Source organism: Apus apus, chromosome 9, assembly GCF_020740795.1.
Source record: "Apus apus isolate bApuApu2 chromosome 9, bApuApu2.pri.cur, whole genome shotgun sequence".
NCBI classification, from domain to species: Eukaryota; Metazoa; Chordata; class Aves; order Apodiformes; family Apodidae; genus Apus; species Apus apus.
In genome coordinates this window covers 17,023,368-17,040,681 of record NC_067290.1, presented here as the reverse complement: position 1 = coordinate 17,040,681, position 17,314 = coordinate 17,023,368, and the positions used below count along the sequence as shown (strand labels likewise).

The following is a 17,314-nucleotide window of genomic DNA, read 5'->3' as shown; positions in this document are numbered from 1 at the left end:
CGTTCTTAAATATGTGGGTTTGGGCAGCCAGTAAGTACCAGCTGCTCTGGAAAATATTGACCCAAAATCTGTAATTGCTGTAAAGCAAATTTTCCCCATAACTTTGCCCAAATTCTATGCTGATAATTATTACTAAAATGTTACCAAATCTCGGTAAATGCTTAAAAAAATCATAACCCCTTTGCAAAACAGACCAGTCCAGCATTTCAAACTTACTTGGCAACACAAAAATAATCCTCGTAAATTCACATTAAAAGTTTTGTCCCACTCTTCCAGGGAAGTGTCTTCACTCGCAGAGTTCAGGTTGATTCCCGCGTTGTTGCAAGCGATGTGAACTGTGCCCCAGCGAGCCACGACTGCAGCCACCATCCTCTGCACATCCTCGGGTTTGCTTACATCTGCTGTCAGGGCAATGCTTTTAATCCCTGAGTTCAAGTAAGAGCCATGGATCGGTTCAGGAATTCACGAAGAATCTCTTTTATGATTATTTGTTAATTCATGCATACACGCATACATGTATTATGTATGTGCCACCTTCATTCACTGCTCCACAAATTACAGCAAAATGTGTGTTTGTTCCTGTCATATTTGTTAGTGTCAAGTTGCTAACGGGTGCGGGGTTTGCTTGTTGGAGACAAGCAGAAGCCCGAGGGCTGAGAGGACCCTGGCACTGCGGCAGGACGAAGCTTTGAACACTGCACCATCTTCTGTCCAAAGCCTCAACTGCAGCTTCGCCCCCGCCAGCAGTTCCACAGGAGCTTCTAGCACTCTGGGCTGGATGGGAACAGCTCAGGAACAAGATCAAGCAAAGGACTCCTTCAGTTGCTCAGATGGAGCCTGCTTTCATGTCAGTTCTTCCCAAGATGCTGCAAAAATCAAACCGATTTGTCCAAAAAGTGCTCTCTGGATGAAGCACAGGGTGCAAGCAGCTGGGAGCCTCTGAGAAAAGCAAACCAGTTTTAGATGGGAGCTAACTGGGAATACCTGCAGGCTCCCAGGTAGGGTAGTCACAGTGCCTGGCCTTATTTATCACACTACCAGAATAATGCAAACATCCAGAAGTTAAGAGATTGAATGTATTCAAAACATTCTAAAGTTGTACTTTTTTTCCCTGGAAAAATCCAGGCATTGACTTTTGCACCAAAGCTGATACGAAAACAACTTCATTTAATTTACTAGGAAAATCACGTTTAAATACCCTTATTATTAAACAAAATAAGCAGCCTGCTGAGGCACCCGATGCTCATGGGATTATGTCCATCCTGAAAGCCAACCAAGGCTACTCAGGAAGGGCTGTGGGGAAACGGGTATCAACCAACAGGAGGGACAGCTGCTGGAGTTGGACCATAGATCAGCAGACTGCCAGAAATCAGCACACAGGTAGGAAGTTACAGCTATTCAAGAAAGACTTTTTTACTTGCATTTAAATGGAAAAATTATTCCCTATAAAAAAAATTCACAGAAGCCTTAAGCCTATCCCAGGAGAACAGGAGAAGACTCTCCTAAAATGAAGCTCTGTGATGGAGACTTCCACAAAAACAAGGCAAAACAATAAAATATTTTGAAGAAAATTACAGGAAAAGGGGCTTTGGGATGGAAAGCTCCTTTTGACCTCTAGTGCTTCCTGGAGCCTGCTGGAGCACCAGCCCCAAGGTGATGCTGGTCTGGGATGCTCCCCGTGTTGGGATATGGAAGCTAATGTCCCCTCTGGCCTTCAGCCACACCATGGTCCCCTTGTTCCTCATAGCAGAGAAAAGGGCAGACCCATAATACACCACCTACAAACATGAATGCACATTCTGCCACAAAACAAGCCTCTTATTTTATTGCAGGCTTTCTACTGAAGTACGCTGAAAGAATAAGAACAGCCAGACAGCCCCTGGTGCTCCTCCTAATTGTTATCAAGACATGTAAAGTGCAGGGAGCTGCTGCAATCTTTCTTATTCAATCTACAGAGAAAACGGGTGCAAGCGTGTTACTAATGGTAACAGAATGAGGCTCTTCACCTGCCCTCCAACTCTCACCCCATCTATGGCTTCATCTTATACAGCAGTTCATAAAAACAAGACAAAAGGTGCCACGTGTGAGTGTCTAGCAAACAAGCAGTGAAGGCACACTCACTTCAAACCAGAGTCCCGCACTTGACTTTAATCAATTCAGCTGATATCCCTGCACTCTGAGAGAGGGGAAAAAAACATTCTGCTTCTCTGCTGTCCCCCCCAAACATCTCTTAAAAATAAACTGTGGAAAAATAACTTAAAATGTGCAGTCCTAACCAAATGTAAGAAACTCAAGACATGAGCATGCTGCTACATGCATCTCTGCAGTCCTCAGTTTGGTTTTGTGATGCTCGTGGAGGCAGTTTTGGGATGAGAGGAGCAGGAGAAGAGCCCAGTGGCTCTGAGCTGGAGAAGCATTGATGTGCCGAACCTGCTTGAGGTGCCCTTCTGCAGGGGACATGTACATGGCCCCCCTGCCACGGGGCTTCATCTCTGGTGTCTCCATAGAAATGGGAGTAGCACATTGCATAAAGAAAAGAAGATCAGAAGTGACATTGTGGGGAAGGCATTTGCATAGTTTACAGTGAAAATGCACATTTTAAAAATCCCATCAGACTAATTCTTCCCACAAGGTAGAGGCAGTAATTCCCCCTGAAGACAGAGGGGTATGCAGTAGAAGGTAACCCTCAGGATTTTTTGGTTATGTTTCATCATTTTTGGTTCTTCTGTCAGGATCCATTAGCAACTGTTGAAAGAAGTATCCATGCAGGATCTAAAACCAAAGACCCCTGTAGCCAAGGGAGATACACCCAAGCTGTCTAACAAAGCTAAAACTGAGATCACAGAGGTTCTGATGTTTAAAACTCATCATTAAATGATGGCACCATCCCAAAAGACAGTTAAAGGGCTCCTGGGTGTAAGAAGCAAAGTGGGTTTAAGAAAGCAAAGCAAAATGTTGTGAAAAGTACCTATACAGGAATAACTTGGGGCACTCTATTTCCAACTTCCAGTTAGAGATCTGCAACCAAAAAGGGGGGAGGAGGGGAAATCACAGCTCCTTTGTGCTTATTATACCAAGAAAAATATGTATTAATACTATGAATGCTTCAATTTACTCACGTGAATATCTTGAGAATAAAGCTAGCTGACCCTTTGTGTCAAAATTTATTTCCAACAGAGTATGTTACTTCTTTGAAGCCAAAATGTTTCATGGAAACATATTGATTTCAACAAAAGTTTTCAAGGAAAATCTTCTGAGGTCCAGGCTAGACTCTCTCGTTACCTCAGGAGAGAAAGAGATTGAAAACCTGACCTTTTCAGATCCTTTCCAAAAACGGGCATTTGGATATAATTCCCTTTCAGAAAAGCATTACAAAGTTTGGGGTTTGTTCCAACAAGGAAAGATAATAAATTTGAAACCTCAAAAACCATCACGAGATGGAATAGGTGTGCCCTGACCAGCTGCAGCGGTCAGGTTGATAGAGAATATTTGACCTCTAAGGATAAAGATGTGTAAAGACTGAGAAGCATGATTTTCTTTACCTTAGACTGCAATAATGTTTGCTATGCCTCATGACCTCTCCAACTGCATTTTGTAACACTCCTTCATGTCTCCTCTGGGCTTGCAGCCCACTGGTGAAGGAGCAGAGATCTAGGTCAGCCAGTGAAGGCTGGATGTTCAAACTCCTGAAAATGCCCTGGAGAAAAGTTAGGTTAGTTTTCAGCTAGGCTGCTGGCATCCCAAGTTTCATGGCACTCTCAAGGAGCCCATTTCTATCTGAATAACTGTACTTGATATGCAGCATCTCCCTGGGAAAAAACGTCCAAAAGGCAAGTTAACTTTTAGGGCACAGCTACTTTGTGCCAAGACCATATGGCTTCAGTGCATAAGAAAATGAACAGCTTCAGGGAAGGAGGGACTGGATGACTTGAGAATTCGTAATAGGAGATGGACACTTTCTGTTCTTGGTCATTGTTTGGGATCAGATGAGCAATCAAAGCTTTAAGCAGTACACTGGTACTCAGTGTGAAGTGCCTCCTGCTTACTAGAGCCAGGATCATACAGACCAGGACTTAAGGGTTCTCTGCAGAGGCTCAGGGTGGCACCAAAACCATCCCTCACCCCTTCCTCAGGAAGCTGGTTGAGGCTGGGAGAAACAAACACATCTGAGGGGGCTAGTTTTGCTGGAGAATATGGTTCCAAATGGTCCAGTCTCTTTCTGAAGCAAGAGTGGAAAAAAATATTAGTGACTGTATCCAAATGGGAATGTGAAAATTTCCCAGGTAAAGCCCAGCTTTAGAGGCAATGAAGAACTGGACTTTGAAGAAGGCTCAATTGTAATCTCACAGAAGGAATTATACAATGAGTAACACTTCCTTTCTTCTCTCATTAAAATTATATTTCCAGACTTCTTTTACCCTTTTACAATTGTAGTGTAGCTTGGCTCCAGGGGGAAACTCAATTTTAGTTACATTTTCTTTTCTACTGTTGACAGAGAAGTTGCTTGTAGAGGCTTTCACCTCTTATTTGGGATTTTAGTTATTATGTGTATTAGTATTTTGTTCTATAGCTGATCTTGTGTGCATGTTTGAAAGAACTACAGCTCAGGCTTTAAAAATTACTTTGCTTCAGTTTGAGGCCACAAAGAGAGATTTAGGGTGACAATAGCTCTGCCTTGGCTTGGTGTTTTGGTGCACTGTCCAGACATTAAGTATGGAAGAGCTGCCAGGGAGGGGGTATGTGCTAATGAATTCATAGGCCATGTTTGTCTGCCATCCTTAGTGAAGCCTGAGGTGCCTTGGCTGCAGACAATGTGATATCAATGACTGCTGAGACAATGCTGACACCAAGCCTGGGTAGGAGAAACTTTGTCACCATGCCATGCACTCACTGTTTAAAAATCCTCTGCTCTAACTATTCCCTAAAGGGGCTGGATGAAAGAGAATGGCACCTGGGAGAAAGGGTCAGGTTTGAACAAGGAAAGCAGCACGTTACAACTCATCACCAGGCCGTGTCCAGCAGGACCTGCAGGTCAGTCCTGTGCTTACCTTTGAGGCTGAGCTCACACACCACAGCTTCTGCCTTCGCAAGGACCAGATCCACAACAGCAACTTTAGCCCCAGCCTCCCCCAGTGCATGAGCAAAGGCTCTCCCGATGCCCTGCCCTGCGCCCGTCACATAGGCCACCTTCCCGTCCAAGCGCAGACGGTCCAGGATGCGGCGCCGGTTGTGACCCCAGAAGACATCATCCCTCACCACATCCTTCTGAAACAAAAACACACACATCGCACAATAAGGCACCAATTGTCAGTAAGCAACAGCTGGGAAGGACTCTGCCTGTGAGAACGAGGTGACAGAACCAACAGGAATCCATGCCTTCTTGGCCCATTATTTAATACAAAAGGTGTGACTAATTCAGGCAAAAAGCACCCTTATCCCTGCAGAGACTAGTCTCAAGAGGAGCCCTGAGGTGCAAGGCGATGGAGCAGAAGGGCTGTGCTTTGGGGAGAGGCACTGACCACCCCACTTACAGGAGAGCAGGGTACAGAATTTCCTGGCTCAGCTTCCCAGGGGAGACAGGTCAAGTACAATGTCTCAGAAGATGACAGATTAAGATACTTCACCCCAAAGGCCCAAACCTGCCCTTGGGCTCAGCTGGCTTCAGGAAGGCAGAGAAGCTAAGAACAAGTTCCCAAAAGCGGGATTTGGCTGAAGTGGAGTGCAATCAAAATATCTTCACAAGGCTGGTGCGCAAATAAAGATATCAGCCAATAACTTAAACCAAGCTGTCGTCTGATCAGCTGCCATACAGCATTTCCCCCTGACTGGAATCAAAATGGAAAATACAAGATGTTTAAAATACTGAGTTTGAAATGCCAGGAACTACCAGTGCGTGTAGTTTTGGGAGCACTTGAACTGCAAAACTATCAGGATGTTTGGGTCTGGATTTCCTGAATTAGACCCTTATGATTCCCTTTGGGAACTTCATTACAGCTGGATGATGCCCACTGCATGAAATGGAGAAAGATAAAAGCACTATCTTTTCCACAGTACAAGCAAAATCTAAGGCCATGCAAATATTCAGCTCAGAAACTATAGGAGGGCATCATGTGCTGCCTTTGGGCCAAAACAAAACCAAAAAAAAGTGCTACTTCAGAAATCCTGCATGGCTTCATTCTAGCTGGGCCCCTGCTCCATCTGCCCAAGCCCTCCTGCATGGGAAGAACTGGAGACACCAGGGATAGGCAGCTGCTGAGCACTGCCAGCCACTCCAGGGATTTATGACAGCACCTGCATGGTTCATCCAAAAGACTTTGCAAGGAATCAGCATTTTAAAGTGTTAGTGTAACTCTGGATTCACGAGCCCAACACATGCCAAGCCCTAAGCTTTTAAGTCCAAGCTACACAGCACCACGGCACGACAGCACGTGAGCCTGGGCTCTCATCACCAAACCCCTGGAAATTATTTTGCCTTTGTTCTCAGCAGAGTCAAAATTTTCCCAGAATGGCTCAGAGAGAGGAAACACATACCTTGGATTCAATCACTGCATCTGGAGGTGCAGGGCTTCTTCGAATGATGCTCAGTCCACTCTGCACAGGTAAAATTACCTGCAAATGTAACACACACACAGTTCCCAACTGCTTGGTACCTGGCTTTCCACCACCCAGATTCCACTGACACAAGGGACAGTCTTTCCTTCCTTAGGTCATAGCGGCTTCTCTCCTACTCCTATTCTTTAGTTCAAATCCCTTCCAACACAAATATGTCAGGCATTTGTATTTGCTCACATTCCTCTTCCAAACTCACAGCTTACACAAACGCCAGGAAAATAAATGCAATTTTGTCTCTTAGTCTTCTAAATCAGTGCCAGCTGCTGGGGTTGCTGGGTTTCCACTCTCTGGCTAATGCTGTCACAAAGATATTTCAAGCTTCTTCCTGGAGCTTAGCAAACCACAATAGCAACACTTTGGTGTCCTTCAGCATTTGTTGGAACATCTGTCTTGCATAGAAGAATGTCAGGGGGTTTTGCCACCTACCTTCTCTGATACTATTATCACACTTCAGTGAAAGCTGCACTCAGTGTTGGAGGTTCAATGCCAATAATAAACTGTTAGAACATTAGATATGGAAACAACATGCTAGTGACACACAGTGCATGGTTAACAGTGAGACTTAAGGCATGGAAAATTGTCATTAATTGTTCCTGCTTCTATGAAGAAAAGCTGTTACTCCTGATACATTAGCTAATACTTGTGATGATGACAGAACAAATACAGAATCACAGGAGGCACCTCTAGAGTCTGTCTGGCCTATGGATAGACCTCATGCCTGTGAGGTGCACACCAAAACCCTGTGGGCATGTGCCTCACACCCCTGTGCCATGCAGCGCTATGGCAGGGGTTAGTGTGGGGGCAGGTGCCTGGAGGGAGGTGACAGGCCTTGCCTGGTCCACCATGGCACCAACCCTGGAGGATATGTACCTAATATTGCCTCTAAAACCACACCATATTTTTTATGCATCCTATTACTTTTTTTTTATCTCCTGCTGGAGTAGGACTTGGTTGACTCCTGTTGTGCTGGAGATGCCCTCCAGCCTCCAGAGCCTTTAAAGCAGGGTGTTGGTTCCGAGGCTGTAGTGTAGAGCTGATTATTCACTCTTAAGTGCTCCACTTTTATCTTGCCTTTAACACTCTGCATGATGTAGACAGAGAATAGGGACCATTTCTGAATATAGAAACTCATACATAGAGCTCAAGTGAGGTGAATTATAATAAAATTTTGAGTTCGTTTTAGGTCCTCTGGATAATGGCACCAACAAAAGAAACATTTTGAAGAGTGCTTTTCAAAATCCATAGACATGGTACCACGGACACCTTCACCAATTGCATTGCACTAACCTGCTCAACACGAGGATCTGAATTAATCACTGCATTTAATTTTCTGACAGCTAGTACATTTTCATCCGATATGTTCTCCAGGCAGACTTGTCCTTTCATGAGTGTATTCTCTACACAGACCACTCCATCCATTCTCAGCAAGTGGTTATCCATGACAAAGCTGTAGTAGTTAAAAGCATTCCTTTGATCAGCATCAATAAAGACTATATCAAAGTGCTCATCCTCAGCATGTAACGCCTGGAAAAAAAAATGTGTTGGAGAAAACACTAATTATTTACCTGAAAACTTAATGTCTTGCCATTAAAATGCTTTTTTTTGTAAAATCCAAATCCGAAGGAACCCTGTTTTTTTTCTAAATTAACATTTCAAGAATTGTGGAGGTCTTGGGAGTTTTCCATGCTTTGCAAACAATTCTTCAGCAACACTGGTGTCCAAAACTCTGACCTCTCAGAGGAAATCAGGGTATAAAAGAGGATGGTTTGTCCCTGCTTCTGGTGTTGAGAGCCACAGCAGAAACTTCTGCCTATCTAGAGTTAAAGTAAATTGATCCTTCAGGGTCAGGGAGAGGAATGGCATCAAACCCTGAAGCTGAGGTGTTGCAATAAGTTGTCTTTTCTCACAAGAGTAACTATCAACAACTTGAAGAGTGGCAATTATATCAGTCTGGGAAAAAGAAGCATAAGGCTGATCCTGGGAATTGCAAAGTAGTGAATATCACTTCTGTAGCAGGAAAATGGTTGAAATCCCAATTAATAATAGAATTATAAAGCACATAAAAGAACAGGTCATGATAGAGATAAAGCAGCCCAGCTTCTGTGAAGGAAAATGATGTTTCTTTAATCTAAAAAAATGCTTTGGAGGGCTCAGCAACAGAGAGGATAAAAGAGAACTGGCTGCTATCATCTAATTGGATTTTCAGAAATGTGGCACACCTTCCCTCCAAGCAGGCTGCTGATGATAATGTATAAAAGTGTTGATGGATGACCAGATGGGAGCCTTTACAGCCTTCTCCTGTGGCAGTTAATGCACTCGCTGCCCAAGAGGCTGCGATGGAATATTTCAGATTCCATCTGGGACTGTTTAACTGCATCTGTGTGCATTGCAATGAAACAACGGCTCATCCACCTATCTCGGCAAGAAAACGCTTTCAAGTCTTGGCATTTTGAGTGAAAAGAGAAACAATTATGTTTTCCAGAACTCACTGTTTCTACCACATCTTTTAACAGTACTTCTTGCGTCCAGATTTCCCTTTTGTGTTTGGAGACATTGTGCACAATGAGTGATGAGCAATCCCCTGAGATGTACCAGAGGAAGCATCAATAACAAATGGCAACAGAATGTGAAAAAAACTAATTTGTTTTTGGGAAGGAGGTTGATGGCTCCCAAACAGAGATTTCAAGAGTAGGGAGTGTGTCATTCAGATGAAGAACTAGCAGGAAGTGGATCACTGAAACTCTGAATTACTTTATTGTGCAAACTAGTGTCCTTGTGAGCTTGTTAGTGGTTAAGAAATTAAGCCTGCCTGAAAGCCTGGATACTCACACTTAATTGCAGATGCTTGATAGCACAGAAGCTCTGCCAAAAGCATTAATGAGTCCACATTTTAGGACACCTTTTGATACTGCACTACAACAAAAGGAGATCTTAAGGCCAAATATATGCTGTTTTATAATAAACCTAGCAGAATCTGGGGACATCTGGTTTCCTGGGATTCATCTTTTCATTTCATGACCAGTTAGAAAGTTTTGCCCTGGTTCCCTCTTGAGCAATAGTGGGGGAAAGCAGCTGGAACATTTTTGCTACTGTGGAAGAATATCTGATATCAGGTTGCCACTCTGCCAGTCTGTCCTATGCAGATACTTCAGGAAGGGTCAGAGGATTAAAGCTAGGAGGAGGAGTCCATCAGAGAGAGAGATTAGAGGTCTCATTCCCCAGAGGGAAGAGCCAAAGCCAAATCTGAGCAATTATCATGACTTATCACTCCTTTCTGACTTGTAACCTTCCCGGATGGAGGAGGTGGGGGGCAGACATTCAGAAGCAGATGTGGCCATCTCTGAACATATGTTACTACTGCTCCCTAGTATGGCTCCCTAATGAAAAAGAATCTCACTTTAATGCATTGACTTCATTAGGTCCATATGGAGTTGTGTAGATCTTTGGATATTAGCTGGACTTCTCATTTCAGCCCTCTTATTGTACTGTTGCTTATTGTACTGTACTTGCTGACAGCTTATCTCCTTATCTGTCTTCTGATACAGATTAACCACCTTTTAACTTCCCAGCTTTCATCCCAGGAGGGTGTCTGTGTTGGCTGTACCCAGCACATGCTTGTCTTGCCCTTGCACTGCCAGGGTGTCCAAGGCCACTGCTTAGAAGGCACTTCTTTTCCACCAGTTCATCAAGTCCTGAATGTCCAGCCATGAAGGTCACTTGGCCACCTTTCATTTCTTCTAGATGCTAGACACCTGTATGGAAATGCCTGAATCACTGCCTTGGAATTTGTACTGGAACCCTGCCACCATTTGAGCTTCTTCTTTCCACAGCAGTTCACTGGAAATAACTCTAGGCCTACAAGAGGAATCCACAACATTCCTTGAACCAGCTTTGCCTCTAGAGCAGCCTCTGCACAAGAGGATAAGAGTCTCAGGAATGGGAAAGTGCTCTGTTTCCTGGAACTCCTTGGCTAGCAGAGCACAGGTCACTCAGACAGGCAGTCATGGTGGCCAGGCTACCACACTGGAGAGCATTTCCTCAGTGCCAGCACCCACTGTTGAACCAAGAGAGCCAGGAAAAAAAAAAAGAAAAGAAAAGCTTCTCCGCTAGCAGCTGTGACTGCAGAACTAAGCACTGGAACTGTCAGGGCAGTGATGGAGAGGAGACCCTCACTGCTGTCCCTCTCAAAATGGAGGAGAGGGTTTAAGAGGAGGGATTGACCACACTCATTCTCAGACTAGGCCAGGCCTGGGACCTCACACCACGTTGGAGATGCCTTTGTCTTTTGCTGGAGACAGGCAGAGCCCCAATGCCTCCAACTGTGAGGAAAGCTGAGATCCAGAAGGAAATAATCTGCCTGCAAAATATCCTGCTGAAACTAATTTCCTGAACGTTTACAGTGCAATCCCTGCTCCTTGCTACAGAGGCATCATAGATGGTAACAGATGGCAGCAAGAAGTGTCTTAATTCAGAGCAAACTTGGCTAAAATTAATGCTTTTGCTTACAGTGAGTCATTAACTTCCTTTAGGATTCAAAAAAAAAAAAAAAAACAACACAAACTTTTAGCACAGGATCACATGGAGGAGATGCACTGAAATCGAGCACAAGAAAGGGCACAGCAGAGCTGCTGAGGGATACAGCAAAAATCAGGGAGAGGATATCCCAAATGAAAACATGAATGAATCTTCTGTCAAAGCTCAGAGAAAACCTGATTGGAGTCCTGATCAGAGATGACACTCTCTCATAAGGCACATACAAACTCAGTCAGAAAAGAAATGACTGTCCAGTTCCTTCGATACAGATCATACAGTCAGCATCTTTGTAATAAAGATGTACTCAAAACTTATTACCTTCCCTATGCCTTGTTCTTGACCTAAATGTAATAGCAATCCATCCTTTGGGTCCACAGAATACATGAAAAAGTGCAGCTTCCTTTTAAAACACCATTAGAATATTTTACTGTATGTGGACATACACTCTTGTTACTCCTAAATGCTAGTCTATTGAGTACAGTTTATATTCACCAGCAAAGCTAAATCTCTAGGGAAGCTAGAGAGGGAATGCAATTTCTAGTAATAACAGCTCACAACAGTGAATACTATCCACTTATCCCCACAATTTCCAGCTATTTTGGACTCCTTTCTGAATTAACCTTTCATATCAAAAGGAGCAATTCTGCACACTAGAGACTCCGACACAATTTCATGCATAATTTATTCACTCAGTTCAACATTAAACGCAGAGTCCTTGACTTTGTCAAGGTGGATTCTGTTGGCAGACTTCACAAGCAGCAAAACAGGAGAAATGAGATCTGCAGCTCAACCTCTTCACCTATTCTGTCTGGTAAAAGGAGGGAAAAAAAGAAAAAAGAAACCCCTGACATGCTTGCACAATGCCCTGCAATCAGCAGAATCTGCTGCAAACACGGTGTTATTTTGTGTGTTGCTGTTTCGATTTTTTAAATGGAAGGATCAAAAAACTCCTGGAAGGGAAATTCATTTCCTGGTAGTTTGCATGCCCTCCGGACTCAATCCTGCATCCATTGTTCAACCAAAAGTCCAGTGGGAGTTAAAGGAAGCTCTTTGTGCAGGATCAGGCCTGGCAAGGGAAATTACCCAGGAACAGCATGACAAGAGTTTAGACTGAAGGACCTTGTTGGGAAAGGTTTTGAAACACTGATCCAGCATGTGTTGGAGAAGTAGCTAATTCCCACTGAAAGCACCTGTATCAGAGGCTGAGCCCAAGGAAAATCTTCCCCACTGCCCACATTTCTAAATATTGGATTAAAATTCCTGCGGTCAATGGACACAGAGGCTTGTGCCAGGGTGCATGTGAGCATGGAGCATGCTTTGGTGGGGATCTGACCTAGCTTGGCCCTGCCATCCCTCACATGTGGGAAAGGTGGATTTTTTATATCATGCCCTCAGGTACCAAAAGCACCCCATTGTACACCTGAGCTCTGCAGTTCCTGTCTGGTATTTAGAATCCTTTGACAGCTCAAAATCCCAGGTGTTTTGCAGCTGGCTCTGAGCTGGGACAAGAGACAGGGAAGGTGCGATAATGCAAAGGAGCACAAGAGGCTTCAGAAAGCCTGGTCATGGTGTTGCTGTGGAATGATGAGCTGCCTTTGCACTGCTCTCTGCTCTCACACAGCCCTCGTGGGCTTTGGGTGTAGGTGGAAGAACCAGAGCTACATGGGTGCCACAAAGCTCCTGCTGTCTGAGGTGCACAGGCACAGATGTGCCACATCCTTGTGGCATCTCTTGCAACATCTGGCAGATTTCCTTCTAAAGGGCATCAGCAGCACATGTGGACACAGCACTGGACAAATCCTGCAGCATGTGGATGGTAGCCTCATGCTCAAGGCAAGAGGAACTCTTCGGTGGACTAATTTTACACCAGAAGTGAGAATCCATCTCATACCTTCTGGCAGTTTGGATTTTCCACATCATAGTTCCATGCAGCAGAAAAGGACTTCCCTGCCAGGCAGTGTTATTTATATATCATATGACATTTTTGTGCTTTGAAAAAGCCAGTGCAGCAAGGCAAATCTTTTGCTCCCAGGGGCTTGCACAGCTGCAAAAAGGGGAGGAGCAGCAGATGGGCAGAAATCCTGCCCTTTTGCACTCAGGTTGGAAAGAAAATTCAGCCATTGTCACTTTGGTAAGAAAGCTGCAGCAGACATATCCAAAAATCATGTGGTGGGTGACCATCTCTGCCCTCTAATATCTCTAGAGGGACAAGAATGAAACCCAGGGCTGCAGACACCACAGACAACAAAGATAATCCTTCCCAGAGCTTGTTCTAGCTCTCCTAAATCTCACCACACTTCCCAACAACGGCCAAATGGCAGTGGAGGAAGCCACAGGTATTCAGGCTAAGCTGGTCTTCTCTGGGAGGGAAAAGGCAGCATGCTGCTCACAGCCTGAGCCTCTTCCATCCATCTATCTAGGTGTGTTCCCACATGGCTGCCTCACTCCAGCTGAGCAAACCTTAATAAGCCCAAACTGCAAAGGCAATAGAGAGGCCACCAAATGCGTTGCTTCACCTTTTACAGTCATTCTGACCTGTAGGACAATCCTGATCGTCCTGATCCCAATTGCTAAATACCTGCCAGGTTGAGCAACCAAATTTCAGAGCCCAGTGCAGAAATCCTGCACCTTGAGGTGTCCTCAGCACTGGGATCTCTCTGGGATCCAAGAGTTTCTTTGAAGCCCTGAGCACCTGCAGAACCGGGGTCTGGATGTGCCTTTGCTTTGCAATTGGAGGATATAAAATCAACCTCAATGTTCTGTTTTAAGGATTTAATTTTCATGTCTTTGCTCTCTTCTTTAATCTCTACACAGCATGTACTCTGCCTGCCTCTGGATATTTTAATTCAGTCACAGTAAGTCAGTTGCACAGAATGGGCACTAGAGAGCAACAGCAATTCAATTAATTTCACACTCACTGTGGGGAGCTGGGATTTTAAATGCTGCACATTGCAGGTGATCTGTAACATTTCATTTATTCATATACTTGGTAAAGCTCTTTTTTCTTTCTTGTCAAACTTAGAGGTCATAACAGTCAGAGGTCAGAAATCTTCTGGCCATTTCATTTTAGAAACAAATATGGGACCTGTTAATGCAAATACAGTTACAATCCAGCTCACACTAACACATCCAGATTGAAAACAGAACCAGATCAAATTGATCATTAATAATAAAAAGGCTACATGTTTAATGAACCTAGCATGGACATCACCTGTTAGCGTGCTGGCCCTCCATGTCCTGGAGTTGTATAAACTGGAATTCAATGTGAAACTCCTCTAGCTGTTGACAGTTATAAGCTTTTCTATTTCTTGGGACAAAGTCACTATTCATAATGAAACAAACTCAACTAATGGTTTTGCACATCTGAAGCTTATCACACTGCTCTGGAAGTGAGAAACTTGGGGTCTAATGGCCTGCAGGGTTGCCAGTTGGGGAAAACGGTGACAGCCTGGGGGTCACAAACTTCTGCAGGACTTTTCCAATTCTTGTGAACACTGGGTGCAAGCTGTCCTTCCCAGGGCATGCCCAGCAGGGAGAGATACACCCTTTCAGCTTGTTATGCTTGGAATTAAGAGCCCCTGAGACAAAGCCCACCTATGTCAAGTCCTGCCACTGAAGCTTATCAACCTGCACTTAGACCTTGTAATCCCTCTGATCAAAAGGTACAGTATTTTAGTTGAGAAGCAAAAAATTATCTGGTGTGACAGAGCCATCCCATCATACATCATCATGAATAAGAAATAACTCCAGTGCAAGAGCATGGTCACGTATTTGCAAGGTCACCATTCAGCATCTTGTGGGCAGAAACAAGGACCTGCCTGAAACCCTGAAACTCCCCTTCCAACTGACATTACCTCCAAAGTGTCTGCTGTAGGTCCCACTCTCATGCTTATCTTTTTACCATCTGAAGAATAATCAAATGCTTCTTGGCTGTTCACTCCGAGATACGGCGCTTCTGCGCATGCAAAGATTCTGCCATCATCTGGTAATTCTTCTGCAATAGCAAGGATACTGTAACCTTTAAGCTTGCCAATTAATAAAATCCTCCTGGCTCTGATCATATGCATAAACATCTTAAAAATTTGGCCTGTTGAAAGAAAAGAATTAAAATTTAAAAATAAAAACCATAGGAAAGACTGTTCCCTGTTCACAATGAAAATTAGATGTACCTTTTAAGTGATCATTAAAATAAAAAACTAATCCTAAAACACCTTCAAATAAGGGCTTAACAACAGAATCTGACAAAAAAAAAATAAACTAAAATGCAGCTAAAAGACAACAGAATAAAGGGACTGATTTTAAATGTAGAACCTTTAGCATCAATGCTGCTATTGTTCAAGTGCTTGTTAAATAGTGCTTGAAATATTGCATATTTTAACATTCCCCCTATATGAAAATGGCTTTAAGAGGTCTCCATATTCTTTCTGGAACCTGGTTAAAAAAAATCACTACATTACCTTGCATTTGCTCTTAGAGTCATTATCCCTAGACAGCACCATCATTTAAGAAATTTATCATCACTGGTGTCCTTCGAACAATGTATTAGTGTAATACATTATAAGAGTACTTCACTGTGGTGATATATTACTCAAAAGATGGGAACATCTGGGAAGAATGAATCTGGGAATAGATTAGATAATAGACTTTATACTGGGATACAAGCCTGGGTGTTGCTGCTTGGAAAGGTGCAGTGCTTGGCCACAGGCCACCTGCACCACAAAAGAACAAAAACCTCTATCAGACACCACCAAACCAAAACCAACATGATTTTTCCCTTCCTTTCCCTTCCTTCCCCTTCCAGAGAGGATGATGGTCTCCTTGCTGCTCACTAGGGGAGGGGACTGGAACTCTGAATTAAAGCACTCAGGAGCATGTGCATGTGCACAAGGGCATGGGAGATGAAAGACAGAGAAAACTCACACAAAAAAAAGATCCAAGCCTACAGGAAGTTCCTGTCTTTCTTTTTAAGGAATTTTCCACATTTTCTGAGCACTTCCATACCAGTCAGACTATCTCCCCACAAGATGGAACAGAGGATGAACTTCAGTGCTAAACTTCAAACCAGTCAGGTGCAATTTTATCTGCTTGGTTGACCAACTTACCATTCAAAGAGCCAGAGGTATGATGTGCCTGCAGGCTAGCTCTGGTTTCAGTTCCTCCAGCATCTCTTGAGCTGTGGTCAGGTGAAGGTTTTCTGGGAAAAGACAGAAATTTCAACATGATGGTAACAATCAAAATCCTGAGTATCCTGCCTAAAAAACAGCAGCCAAGAGGGAACTCCTGGAAAATGTCTGTTTGTTCATGAGCATGAGAAATCAGCCCAGAATCATGAAAAGTGTTCCTAAACTACATGCCTAAGAGGACCTACCTTGGCAGTAGGACTGTCTTGATGCTGCTGCAGCCATATGGGTTAGGGAAGAAGGGGTTGTGGTGCTGAAAGAAAGTGTTGCCTACTGTTCAACCTCAAATCTTCCCCATTTCCAGCTGGCTCCAGACGGGTGTCTTATCTACCTGCTGGTTTGGAATAAATGGTTCCAATTACCTTGGCCAGATTTTGGGTGGTTTGTTTTTTTTTTTTCACTTTTCCAGCCAGAAGAGGTTTCACTGCAGAATGGGGCAAAAGATGCAAAAGCTAATTTTTTATGATTTTTTTTTTTTTTGCAAGACAGGAAAAAATGGTTTTCCTCCCAACCTGCTGAGAAAAGCAGGATATCTCCAGGTGTTAGTTCACAGAAACCAGGCCTGTGACAAGGACCCTGGATGAAGTGAGATGATACCTATTATGAAGAGAAGGGAACAGATGACTGGAAGAAGTCCACAGCCTCTAGACAAATTAGATGACCCCATCTGAAGTAAACAACCACCAGAAATGGCTGGTGACACTTCTGTGGGCCAGTATTTAGAGCCTTTTCAGCTTCTTTTTTTCCCTTCCCCAGAACTCCCCCCCCACACACACACACTCCTCAGTAAAATGAGAAAGAATTCATAACCCGTGTCAGCCACACTCAGATAATCCAAGACTTAAAGAGTAGAACATTTTGTATAACCTCTTTTGTGCCCCTCACAAATGCTTTAACAACTTTAATAAGATAATGTATAGCTATTATCGTACGGCAAGAGCAAGTCAAACAACTCTCAGCTATTATTTCAGCAACAGAACCATCGAGGA

At 43.7% G+C, this 17,314-nt stretch overlaps 1 protein-coding gene across 1 annotated transcript in view; it reads right to left on the bottom strand.

Moving 5' to 3' along the window:
* The window catches only part of LOC127388414 (uncharacterized), a 31,462-nt gene that overhangs the window by 11,278 nt on the left and 2,870 nt on the right, over window positions 1–17,314 (bottom strand). Inside the window, exons 4-9 of the mRNA XM_051627884.1 lie at window positions 16,248–16,339; window positions 15,000–15,232; window positions 7,900–8,136; window positions 6,526–6,609; window positions 5,049–5,262; window positions 217–425 (exon numbers count right to left, since the gene is read on the bottom strand). Coding sequence (XP_051483844.1) covers window positions 217–425; window positions 5,049–5,262; window positions 6,526–6,609; window positions 7,900–8,136; window positions 15,000–15,232; window positions 16,248–16,339 — 1,069 coding nt within the window. The remainder of the gene's footprint in view (window positions 1–216; window positions 426–5,048; window positions 5,263–6,525; window positions 6,610–7,899; window positions 8,137–14,999; window positions 15,233–16,247; window positions 16,340–17,314) is intronic.